Here is a 14,083-nt window from a genome sequence, read left to right as displayed (position 1 = left end):
GGAAATGTGGATGGCGACTTTTACTGCTGCAATGGGGTCCTGTTCAAATTTATTTATTTATTTTTGTATTTTTGTATTGGTCATCTGGAGCAGAACACTAATTAGCTGAGAATATTCTCTCCCTTTTGAAATTATTCCACATCTTGCTTTATCATGGTTTGAATGGATGGATTAGTAGATAGACATGGTGTTGGTTAATTCATCTTTTTAAAATTTTTTTATAAATGTTTTCTTCTGATATGTAGAACAGCTTCCCATGCTACCAGAAATCCTTGTTAAATTAAATCCTGGAAGTAGCCTAGGGTTTCTCAAGTAGGTGTCACAAAAATGCTGGTAATGAATGAATGAATCAATCAATCCATTAGAAATTATATTATCAATGTCCTGTATGTTTTTGCATATAGACATTACAAAGAAAATACAGATGGAATCCTGGCAGTCATGTGGCTCCAGTAAGCTGAGATAAAATCATGAGATCCCATTATTTTAAATGAATTCAGAATTCATTTATTTGCCATTTGCTTGCCAAACTCACCCTTGTCAGCAGTTCATCCATTTCTATCACAAGAGTATCTAAATTCTTCTGTGCCAAATTAAGAAGTCTTTCTGGAGCTTGCTGAGGTGACAATAAATGCTGAGGAGAAAAAAAAAAGAACATTTATATTGTGGGTGTAATACTACTAGTATAAAAATGCATGCTTTCCATCCTGGTGAATGAAGCTCCATCTTAATCTCAATTACCATAATGATGTATATGAAAATAATTTATCTGAATATCTTTATGTAGAAGAAAAGCCATATGACATGAGCATATGGCAAAACTATCATTATTAAATATGTAAGGTGCCTGCTTAAATATATTACATGTTAGAAAGTTATGTAGGAGATGGCCAGGCTGAGCCTGAGGGAGGGGTCATAATCAGTCATGAGTCCCTGCACACTCACGAGAGATCTAAGAGATCTTAGATCTAAGCGATCTAAGTCCAGCCCACTTTGAATGCCCTTCTTAACTCCCGCTAATTTCCCTTGACCATTAGTAGCTCAGATTGCAATAAGTCTTTATACTCTTTAGAACTGCCTGAATCTCCCGATTTCCTTGGCACTTGAACAGTTGTTTTATAACACCTCTATGATTTCTTTATATTAACAGTTATTTTCTTCAATCAGAAGAATTGAAGAATCAATTCATTATGATAAAGGTTAAAGCAGTTAAACCACTAATGCATGTTTTTTTAAAAAAAAAATCTAAGCACAATAACATATATTGATTAAAATAATGCTACTATGTGAGATCGAAACCACATTAATGGACTTGATTATACCTTTAATTCTTGGGTTGTGTTTTCAAAAAAATAAAGCATTCTATATGGTGGGTAAAGTGGTCCACTAAGATTAACACTCAGAGTCATCTGATTTAACTGATCCAAGTCACGGAGAAGGACACCAGTGCACTCATCATCGCAAGCTGTGGAAGAAGACAATAATAAAAAAAATATTTATTCCTGTTCCACATCTGAGGCAAATACTTCTTATTTCAACTGAGAAACATTTTATAGTATACATAAAATTCTCCAAAATATAAGGCCACTAACACCTAGTAACTGGTTCCTAAAAATTCATGGAGCAATAAAAGGCAGAGAAACAAAGATGTCTCTAGTAGGTTGGATAAATGGATATAAAATTGTCCAGATCTAGTGAGAAGGCCAATGTGACATAAAATACTCTTTGGACAAGAGCTCAATATATAATTTTTAAAATAACAAATACAAGTCAGATTCCAGAGCCTAAAGCAGCTTAAAATTTTATTTACTTCAGGTGGGGAAAAGTAACAGAAGAGCAAAGGGCAAGAAAAGATTTGAACAAATTAAATTAATAGATACTCAAGGCCCACTTCAATTATATATCAGTATTAATAGCAGAGCCTTAAATTAGAGAGTAAAGGGAGAAATAGTGGTAAAGCAATTGAAACAATGCCAGCCAAAGAAGAGATAATTATAGGAGCATTTTAAGGAAATATATTGGTAATATTTGACACTCAAGTCTGGGAATTATGCAGAAGTGTGCAGAAACTTGATGTATACAACAAGGCACAGAATGATTTAGGTAATATGTAGTGGGTGAATAGTGGCATTTATGCATATTCCAGTATGCATTTCCAGATGGAAAGATCTTACTAAAATTGCAATGTGTTTCCACCTTTCTCAGCTTAGCAATATTTTTAGGGTAAGAAAAAGGAAAGGAGGAAAATACAAAAGATGATGATCCTCAAAATTCTGTAAGCAAGGCAGAGTGATTGCACTTTTTTTATTGATAAGCATCCACAAAAATGTAAACCACCATTCTAACATCACCAGATCCTTTTGGTCTGGAGAGGACTAAAATCCAACTCTAAACCCTCAAGTGGTTAACATTGAATGATATGCTAAGTTAAAGCTAAATAAATCATATTATGAATTCTGGTTTGTGAGCCAGGCTAGCGTGTAAAGATTGCAAGAAACAAGTTAATAAGCTCCTAGTTTAAATCTTTGTTTATGATTGATTTAAATTAATTAGCATCTCTTTGTTTTTTGTGGTGGAAGATGTCTATTTATTGATCCACTTAGTTTTTAATGGGCAAAATTACTGAACTACTTTGACAATATTTGGTCATACAATGAATAACAGCATTTCATTTTTTTTAAAGCTATTGTAAACAGCTAACCGTCTCCATATGTGTATGATTTCTCCAAGTAGGAATCGCATTCTACAAAGAAAGAGTATTATTCTAATGGTTAAACAGGAAATTATATTCTCTTTACTTTGCACATATCACTTAGATGAGTTGGGCAGTGCAGATATTTAATAAATAAATACAAATAAATGAATAATGTTGAATGAAATATGAATTGCCTATGATTAAGTGCTTGGGTTAGTTCCAATTCCTCACCCCGATGTGGTAAGATTTGTCCATTAAAATGAAAGGATAACCTTTTAAAAACCAAAGAAAAGATACATGATCATCAAAGAAGTCTTTTTCTAGATATTCTTCCATCTCTGGTGATTCAAATTTCATATTTATAGATGATTGCATAAGGCCTTGACCTTGTCTGCAATTTACCAGAGTATGTTAATAACTCAAGGCTATTCTTACTTTGCACCCAACCTAGTCAAGAAAGAGCTTTAATTTGACACTAAAGGCTGTTCCCCATGGTTCACTTGTAATATTCTCCAGCCATCTGCGGGCCAATCTCCTCATTGCCAATCCCAGTTGCCTCTGTTCTGTTAGGAAAGGCAGCAGGTAAGAGTTTTAATAATCAACTAACACAGAGGATGGTTTATTGCCGAATAGCAGTGATGTAATGATCTTATTTAATCATCCTCTGAACCAGAGCACTGGGTCAGAAAGAAAATACAGGTAGTCCTCAACTTATGACTGTTTATATGTTCATATGTTTGAGGTTACGACGGACTCCCCAAAAGGCATTTACTACTTGATTCCAAAGTTCTGGCAGCCCCCCACCATGGTCATATGACAGCATTACAGGTGCTTGGCAACTAGTGCACAATTGTGGTTGTATATAGCATTCCATAGTTATGTAATCATGATTTATGGCATTTTTGCTGAAAACTGACATTTACTTCTGGTTTTCTGCAAAAATGTCCCATAGTGAAAAATGGGTTCACTTAACTACAGCACTCACTTAATAACTTTTGCAGAAAAGCTCATAAAATTGAGTAAGTCACATGATAACCCACTTTATAGCCATCATGACTTATGACCATAATGGGCAAGCTTCGTGAAGTTATAAGTTGAAGACTATGTATATTAAACATCAATGTCAAATGAATACTGAGCATAGTGGTAGATCAGTAATTCGACATTTCTTAATGATATAGAGGAAAAAAATAACTTTATCTAAAAAAGGTTTTTGATGACTAGATTGTAGTCATTGTCATGATTTCCTAAGCCAGGGGTAGGCAACCTCGGCTCTTTTATGACTCATGGACTTCAACTCCCAGAATTCCTGAGTCAGCTCAGGAATTCTGGGAGTTGAAGTCCATGAGTCATAAAAGAGCCGAGGTTGCCTACCCCTGCCCTAAGCTATATTGTTTGCATTACCACAAATTACAATGGTGCAACTTCCAATGGCTGTGAAAGTTGGACCATAAGAAAGGCTGAGCACCAAAGAATTGAGACCTTTGAACTATGGTGCTGGAGAAGACTCCTGCGAGTCCCTTGGACTGCAAGGTGATCAAACCGCTCAGTCCTAGAGGAGATCAACCCTGACTGCTCTTTAGAAGGCCAGATCCTGAAGTTGAAACTCAAATACTTTGGCCACCTAATGAGGAGGAAGGACTCACTGGAGAAGAGCCTAATGCTGGGAAAGGTTGAGGGCAAGAGAAGAAGGGGATGACAGAGAATGAGGTGGCTGGATGGAGTCACTGAAGCAGTAGGCGTGAGCTTAAATGGACTCCAGAAGATGGTAGAGGACAGGAAGGCCTGGAGGAACGTTGTCCATGGGGTCGCAATGGGTCGGACACAACTTCACAACTAACAACAACAACAACTTCCAATTGTTGGACTGTTACTTTCATCCTCCCTGGTCATGCTTCTTTGGTTTGGATTGATGGAAGTTAAAGAGCTTCATGTTCCCTTTCGAGTGGGGAATGACATCTAAAAGCATCTTGACATAAACCGTTATATCCTAAGCAACTGTTTGCCTGCATGTATGGCTTGTGTACATTTTCAGACACAAGTTCCTTACCCAGTTAGAGATGTATTTCTAGAAGTCAACATTTGATGAACTTTTATTCCCTCTTGTGCTGTTTTGTATCCAATTAAATTTAGGACAGATTTTTCTCATTTTTTAAAAAAACCACAGGTATGTGCTGTTTCGGTCAGCTACAACAGTACATTTCAACTGCAGAACTAAAGAAAACAGCAAGGCAAATCACTACAGGAGAGGCAAATTGATTTAATGAAACAAGAAGGCAATTGGGGATTGTACAAGGAGGCACTGAGAAGTTATTTTTCAGCTATTTCCTTTCCTTCTGTTTGCCTTGCACCCCACGCTCTCCATCCAGTGATTTGTTTCCTTGAACTGAAATACACTATAATTGCTCAAGCAAGAAGGCAATACTTTCTACTTTATATATATATACATATCCGAAAAATCTGTTAGTGATCTAAGTTTTCTTATGTTCCCTGTATCACAAAAAGAGAAAGTACATTTCCACGTCTAATGTAAAGATTTACACCAAGCTGTGAATTTTACATAACATCTACTTGCTGGTCAAGGAATGATGCAGTTTTGTTAGGTAGATGCTCAGGAACTATTAATGAAATAAACAGCGGAGAGGCCTAGATTTTGGGGAAGAAAAGGAATAATTTGTTGTATTAAATCAGCAAGTAGTAACACACTATTAGATTTCCTGGTTTTACTTTTTTTTTCTATTTAAGCTCAAGGCAGTAGACAATAAATACTATAAAAAGGGATACAAATGAAACCCAACTTAATTCAGCATGATAAAAAACTCGAATTGCTTATAAAGACATGAAAATACTCTAAATTAACAAATAACTGTTTCTTGTTATGTGGTCTATGAACATTTAGCATGAATTAATAACTCTAGGTTGAAAATTGAGTTGAAAAGAGGAGACACATTATTGTCTCTTCTTTAATAAAAGAGACAAGGTGCAGTTACTCAAAGACTGGATTAAACTGGAGCAATGGAAATGTTACAAAATGATAATTATATAATTTATACATGACTAAATATCATCCGAGTTTAGTCTATAAAACTGTCAGTAAGAATTAGTGTTCACTGCTAACAAATACAGCGTTATAGCCAAGATGATTACAGTTATTCATGGAGAGAAGCAAAAACCATGCAGCATTTCAGTAAGGCATTAATTGGAAGCACACTGGAGAAATTAAATATTTCCTAAGCAGATGATTGCTTGAGACCCCTTTTCTCTTCCTCAAATTCTCCAGAGTTTGCTTTGAAGGATTTGAGGTCTTGCAGAAGGATTCAAAAGCAATACAAGAGTTGTCCCCTTCCGGCCTTTATGGTTGGAGCACATGTTGTTCAAGCCTACTTTAAAGGTGAATTTGCAGGGGTGTCAAACTGGGCCAGGGTCAGATGCATCATGTGGAAGCCATGCCCACCCCAGCTCTGGGAAGGGGAAAAAAAGTCACGATATGTCACGACACCTCACGTGATGCAGCGAGTTTGAAACCCCTGAGCTAAAATCATGCTTGCAGTATGGAGACTACTGAGGCACTAGGGAGCTGGGCAGTATCTTTTTTTTTTTAATCCCATTTATATCCCGCCCTTCTCCGAAGACTCAGGGCGGCTTACAATCTAAGAAGCACAAATCAATGTGCTTAGCAATAGCCTTCATTCTATGTATATGCCTGCTTATTAGGGCTTTTGCCCCCCCCCCAAGTGGCATTATTACAAAGTCATCTTATTGTCCCCAACAATCTGGGTCCTCATTTTACCTACCTCGGAAGGATGGAAGGCTGAGTCAACCTTGAGCCTGGTGGGACTCGAACCTGCACTAATTGCAGGCAGCTGGTGTTACTTAAGGAGGCATTAGCCCACTGCTCCACCAAGGCTCTTAATTGTTTCTTTTGGTAGGCTTGGATATATTGTTGATAAGTTAGATTGCATGTCTGTCTGTCTGTCTGTCTGTCTGTCTGTTTTTCTGTCTGTCTGTCTGTCTGTCTGTCTGTCTGTCTGTCTATCTATCTATCTATCTATCTATCTATCTATCTATCTATCCTTAAAATACCATGTATGCATCTATTTTACAGAAGCTAATACAACACCATGTTTAAATTATCAGAAAGCTAACAATCATTTTTCTGTTTAAAAAGTTGCAAGTTTGTCTGTATAATCAATGTATATGACTTGAGAGAAATGTTCACCTGTGAAGCAGGTGGAATGTAAGGGTGGCAAGGAAGAGAAGCCTTGATCAACTGCCTTAGCAAAATAAATTTCCTCTTTCTTTGGCAAATGATTACTGGTATTACAATTTACAGTATTGTTTACTTTTAATAATGCATGCAATATTTTTTCTCTCTCTCACACACAGAATGCTGAAAATCAGGATTTTCAAAGTTGCTCTTTTAATGTTAATAGTAGGCATGCCTGATAGAGGTAGTCCTTGACTTAAAAGCATTTGTTCAGCGACCATTTACGATGGCACTGAAAAAAGTGAATTAGAACTGTTCTTCACAGTTATGATCATTGTAGCATCCCCATGTTTTGATCCCCATGGGATCAAAATTTGGGCACCTGGCAACTGGCATGTATTTATGATGGTTGCAACATCCTGTGGTCATGTGATCACTATCTGTGGCTTTCCCAGTTGGTTTTCAACGAGCAAAGTCAATGGGGGAAGCCAGGTTCAAGTAACAACTGCGATGATTTACTTAAAAGTCAGGGCCAAAAAGGTCATAAAATAAGGCCTGATTCACTTAACAACTGCCTTGCTTAGCAACAGAAATTCTGGTTCCAAATGTGGTCATACGTTGACTATCTGTAGTCCAAAATTTGCATAATTCTGATCTGATCTTTTTATAACTGAATCCACCCTACCCTAATCCTTTTTTGTTGAGAAAAATATTCCGGAATTTTAAACAAGAGCTCTAAAGAGCCTATTTTTCACCAGAACATTCTTTTTATTGCTTTAAAAATTGTTATATTTTACTTTTAACTGAAACCAGTTAAAATTATTCCATATTGTGATATGAGTGTCAATAATATAAAAAAACCTATTTAGATCTTTACCCATTCAAAAAATTTAATCTCTCCATATTTTATCCACCATTACAGCAGCCTTGAGGTTAAAATATGGTTTACTTTTTCCACAAGAAGTTTGCTTTCTAGTTATGATTAAGTTTTTCCAGCTATTATTTCAAGCAAATATTTGCTTAATTGGGAAGCATGTCAGCTTATTAAGAATATTTCATATGTCAAAAAAGAGAATTAAATTCACATGACTGATCATTTTCTTACCCATCCAATATATTTTAATTTCATTTTGATAGGTTTAAGTGCAGAAATTAAACAAGAATTTAATAATGTGCTAAGGACAAAAAGCAGGAACAGTGTATCATTTCATAGCTACAAGAACTTATGCAGTATTAAAAGAAAAGCAACGTATAAGCAGTAAAAAAAATACTATCAACAGTTTCATTGCTGAACTGGAGCTAAGAATATCTAAAACTAATTTTGAGAAGAAAATTGGGAAGAACTTTCTTTGGGAAGAAATATTTTTTGACTTTAAGTAAATACAATCCTCCCCCCACCCCAGAACAACAAAACACAGCTAGTCATTTGTTCAATGTTAAGGAGTGCACATAAAAATCAAATAGTGCAAATTATCTGCCAAAGAATTTGAGAACAGGATGGGGAAAACTGAAAAGGGAATATGGTTTGTTTAATGTTAAATAAAATTAAAACTGACTTTTTTCAAATTTACCAAATCTCAGTTTTTTATTTGAAATCTTGCACAACGCTTTCTAAGCTTTGATGTTTTTGTGAGACTTTGGCAATTAAAAATGCCATTTTTATTGTTATTTTTGACACCTACATCATTTATCGAATCTTCTTAGATTATCTGTGGCTCATATATGTTCAAACCATATTAGAAGCCTATGGCACTGTTATAACTTATCTCAGAAAGATTTTTATACTTGAAGAATAAATCAAGCTACTAAATTTCTAGACCTACTGTTAATGTATATTAATGTACATACAAACACATGCTATGCCTTCACGAGCATGCCAAGGTTCACATCCTGCACACTTCCAGCCAGTAGATCCAGGCTTGCACACACATTGTCCAGTGAGAGGATCACAAGGAACAGGCAGCGAACCATGTGGATGACACTCACATTGCTGACAAGATCCACCAGGAATTTTGGGATTCCCGGTGTATCCAGGAGAGCATCTAGAGATTGAAAAATGTGGTAAAAAAGGAACTTTAGAATTCCAGTGCAAATGGCTTTCTATGAATGAAGATATACTCATGATTTATTCTGTTATTCACAATTTTACACGTTTGTATTGAACACAGTTTTAAACAAAAGTGTTCTTTGAATATAGAAACATAAGTTAAAATCAATGCAATTTTCTACATTATCCTGAAGAATAATTGCATCAAAATTCATGTACATGCAATTTACAACACATAAAACATTATGCATTCTGACCAGAGGAGTATTTTTACTCCCTATTCAGCAGAACATGATAAAATCCAATCTAGTATATGCACCAACTATTCCATAGTTTATGTTCTATGCATTTTACAACCAGCTTTTTCACATTCTGTAGATTCTTATTATGCATTTGATTTTCTTCTTGAAATTTCTATACAAGCATGTTCTTTAATCAAATTATTATAATTTTCAACTTTTTTCCTCTCCAAGGACAATTATTGTTTCTCTTCTATCAATTTTCTTGTATTGGTATTGTCTTTTTTATTTATAATACATTAAACATTTAGTTTTACTGTTCACACTATTGAGAAATTGTGCTTTACAAATAATATGCTTATGGATGCAAAATGGACATGTTGGCTTTGGGATTGTTTAGTTATGGGGCATAAAGTGAGTACTTTCTATTATTTAATAGAAAGTTATGAAGGAAGTATCAGAGAAACGCCATGGTCTTCACCTAATCCAATAGTTCTGCCCACTGAAATATGTATTACGTCCTAGAAATCAAGTGGCTCATTAGATCATGAAATGACTGCTAATATCTTGCACATACCGTAATTTATCACTTTAGAATTACAGCATAAATTATGAGATTAAAAATGTATTCCTTTCATTATAATTGCTAATAGATAAAAGTTTGTGGAATGGCTTTTAATTAGACTAACACAGACATACTGGATATATCCTTATTTGCACCTCTGTTGATTCTAGAACGGGCCTGTTTTGTAACAATTTCATTTTGATTCTTTAAAATATCTCACCTTACCTTTCACAGTACTGTCCTTCATATCCAGGTGGGCAAGCTGTACATCGGTAATCATTAACTCCTTCAATAATACACGAGGGACTGAAACTTGTATATTAAAAAACAAATAACACAGTTAACTCTTTCCTTTACTGAAAACATATTAGCTTCAAAGAAGAGCTTCACACAGATTTTGAACCTCTGCTTCTTTAAGTCATGCCATCATTTAAATTGTTTTATTTCTAAAATAACTTACATATATGCAGATGTCACATAACCTGCATCATGTGGAAGCATTATAATGCTTCTAGATATACAATGTTCATGATTTTAGAAATTAAAGAACCATGAAACTAGGAGAAGATCTTAAATCTATTTGCATATTGTCTTGGAAGACATAATTTGAAAGGGGGTATATCCAACTCCATTTATTAGTTTTGAATCAGAGGGTTCAGTAGATAAACACATATGAAGCTGCAATATTCTTGTCACAGTTCAGCATAGCATTTTTTGACTTTCTCCTCTCTCAAATCAACCTAACTTACAAGAACAGGATTGCAAGAAACCTTAAATAAAGAAATGTATATTCTATACTGATAACACTTCTTCATCTAACTATATTATGTATATAACAATTCATATTACATGAACTCCAAGAAGGAAGTGGGAATATAAATATAAACTTAACAGATAGTAACATAATGTAATCTCTCCCCTGATGAATTCTCAGTATGTATTTTGTTATCCATGGTGGTAAAAATACTGCATTTCTTTTAAAATGCTAAGATACAATTTCTCCTTGAATGATAATAGTTAAATAAATAAATAATAATAAAGTTGGAAGGGACGTTGGAGGTCATCTAGTCCAACCCCCTTGCTCAGGCAGGAAACCCTATACAATTTCAAACAAATGGCGGTCCAGTAACTTCTTAAAAACCTCCAGTGTTGGAGCATTCACCGCTTCTGGAAGCAGATTGTTCCACTGGTTAATTGTTCTAACTGTCAGGAAGTTTCTCCTTAGTTCTAGGCTGCTTTTCTCCTTGACTAGTTTCCATCTGTTACTTCTTGTCCTGCCTTCAGGCGCTTTGGAAAATAGCTTGACTCCCTCCTGAAATATCCTTTTCTGGTGTATAATATTTGTTAGGAATTGTTAAATTCTAGATCAACAGATAGTTACTATTAGACTTTGGAATTAAAAAAAATCAATTAGGTTGTGATAGTAAATTGAGGACAGAGGTTTTGATACTATTGCTAACTAGCTTCTTATGGCTCTTGCCTCTTAATTTTCTCGTTTTATTTTGGCCTTGAAAAAAGAATGTACAGTATATACATTTTGTCACCTAGCAAGTAAATACATGAAGTGTAAGCATGAAAATATTATTTCAACAGGGATTACAAAAAAACCATGATTTTCAGGATACCACTTTCATTTGGAATTCAATTTATTTTTGGAAGACAAGATTGTGAGAAGTTAGGAAAAGAAAAGAAAAAAAGCCTTCCAGTATACTAGCACAGCTTGGGAACCTATTTCAGTTTTTGACAGTGGAACCAAGTATTACAAATAGTTCATGTTAGATTTGAAAAGAGGATTGGAAGTTAATTTCATCTCTCCTTCTAGTTTACTTTCTCATTCTAGATGGAAAGGCAGTGTGATGCAGGAGTACTCGGGCAAAAGATACGGCAGCCAGTTCATTTCTGTCTTCATAGGTAAAGGTAAAGGTTCCCCTGCACATGCGTGCTAGTCATTTCCGACTCTAGGGTCCGGTGCTCATCTCCGTTTCAAAGCCGAAGAGCCAGCGCTTGTCCGAGGACGTCTCCGTGGTCATGTGGCTGGCATGACTAGATGCCAAAGGCACACAGAACGCTGTTACCTTCCCACCGTAGTGGTCCCTATTTTTCTACTTGCATTTTTACGTGCTTTCGAACTGCTAGGTTGGCAGAAGCTGGGACGAGTAACAGGCGCTCACTCATTCGACCCGCCAAACTGCTGACCTTCTGATCGACAAGCTCAGCGTCCTAACCCACTGAGCCACCGCGTCCCTTAGGAATGATCTTTTCAGTATACAATATTATAAGATCGAGGATCGAACACAACATATGCACTTATATCCAGTGCTTTTTTTGTAAAAGAAAAAGGTGCCGGAACTCACACATGTCATACAACCCGCCTTGCCTACCCTACAAGGTTCCATCCAAAAAAGGTGCCGGAACTCCGTTCTGCGCGTTCTATGAGAAAAAAAGCCCTGCTTATATCACACATACAGTAGATCGCATGCACAACTACTGCTTACGGTAGCAATAGTGTCAGCTGCTTTGCAAGCAAAGCAAACAAGTTCTTTCTTCCCCCTTTTTTTCTTTTCTATTTCAACCCTTCCATTCCACTGTATATTTTAGGACATAGAAATATCAATGTGAGTACTTCAGGCAAATCCTGCATTTAATTCCCAGGAAATTATACAAAATTAAGCCAGTTTTATATTAATTTAGGGGGATAATTACCAATCTGCTCTAAAAACTGGAATTGCTGGACTGATTTATTGGTAACTCTCTGAACAGGCAGAAAACTAATTTGGCCAGAGTATGAAGATGATATTCTATATTCAGTCCTGGAACAAAAATTGTGCTGCAATCTTCAGGGTTATTTTATCTTCACTGGTAATACTATACTTATTTATTATAAAGAGATGACATGTAGATGTTGCTCTTTAAATTTTATTGTTTAAATCTAGTGAACCCGAGGTAGAGTTGAACCAGATGTATTGAGATTAAAACTCCCAGTATTCCTATCCAGCAAAGGCAACTATGAAATAAGTAGATTCATATAAAAACAAAGCTGATAAACTTAATTCTTCCCTATCCCAAGCTTTTCCTATCAAAAGTTCATATAAAAATGTAAAAATGCATCCAAAGTATCTTTGAAATTAGAGGGAGCTCTGAGAAGGCAGAATTCTTTCTGCTTGTTAAACTACTTTTCTGAACAATAACATATAAATATAATAGAATTCCTATGTGGTTTGTTAGAAGGGTTCTAACAATAATGGCTACTATGATATTGATAAAATGATAATGGTAGGGCAGTAAGATAATGAGAGAAAGCTCAATCTTTAATAGTGGTGATCTAATATGCGAGTCAAGCGACACAGGAAAAATTCAACTGATGGAAAGATGTTTCATTATATTTGCAATGATTTGTACAGAAAATGCTTACCCAGATTAACACAAAAGGAACACTGTGGCATTTGAAATCCATACAAAAACATTCCTTTTCCTATGGTAAGAGCCAGAATCCTCCTCCACCTTGCTTATAATGCATTAAATCAATAGTGCTTGAATGAGTAATAAAATTACTCATTCAGTTGCAAAAAAGGTAAAGAGATTGATCACTCACAAACTCATTATCATCACACTTTCAATTCACTAAAAATAGTCCCACACAAACCAAATAATATTCTCCAGAACTGGACTGTTTTTATGTTATGTTACACACTGAAAACTGAATGTCAGATGAAGAAGTAGGAAAACATTTAAGATTTTTAAAGATGTAAACTATCCCTAATTTTTAGGATCCTGGCCTTTGGGGAGGCAGTTAAAGCAGAAAAGCAGACTATACTGGACCTCACTGTTTCATAACAATCTACCACACACCAAATCTGAATACAGACATATAAGAACCACCACGCTGGATCAGAGCAATCACTTATATCTTTCAGTCCTCTATTCTGATTAGTGATCACCCAGATACTATGACATGTTCATAAGCAAACTATGAGCACAGCAGAACCCTTCTAGTTATATTTCCTGTTAACTGGGTTTAAGAGGCTTACTGCAGCGGTGGGATTCATATATGTGAACAACGGGTTCTCTGTGTGGATGTCTCTTCCAGAAGTCCATTCTGGGCCTGGGCAACAAAAAATTAGCTACCGGTTCTGCTGAAGTGGTGCAAACCAGCTGAATCCCACCACTGGCTTAATGCCATTGGAGATAGTATGTGACTACTAGTCACTGATAAGCACTGAGACGTGCCAAGGGTTAAATATAAATCATCCAGGATGCAAAGGACTAAGGAGAATCAAGATTTGAAATTGTATTTGGAATATAGACCACAGAAAAATAGGATTGGAAGGGA

General features: G+C 35.7%; 1 protein-coding gene across 1 annotated transcript in view; it reads right to left on the bottom strand.

The window, feature by feature from the left end:
* The window catches only part of LAMA2 (laminin subunit alpha 2), a 455,074-nt gene that overhangs the window by 120,054 nt on the left and 320,937 nt on the right, over window positions 1-14,083 (bottom strand). Inside the window, exons 31-34 of the mRNA XM_081312969.1 lie at window positions 9,979-10,065; window positions 8,751-8,944; window positions 1,323-1,465; window positions 536-634 (exon numbers count right to left, since the gene is read on the bottom strand). Coding sequence (XP_081169095.1) covers window positions 536-634; window positions 1,323-1,465; window positions 8,751-8,944; window positions 9,979-10,065 — 523 coding nt within the window. The remainder of the gene's footprint in view (window positions 1-535; window positions 635-1,322; window positions 1,466-8,750; window positions 8,945-9,978; window positions 10,066-14,083) is intronic.

This window comes from Vipera berus (assembly GCF_964194415.1).
Source record: "Vipera berus genome assembly, chromosome: 1".
Lineage (NCBI taxonomy): Eukaryota > Metazoa > Chordata > Lepidosauria > Squamata > Viperidae > Vipera > Vipera berus.
This window is presented reverse-complemented; position numbering and strand designations above follow the sequence as displayed.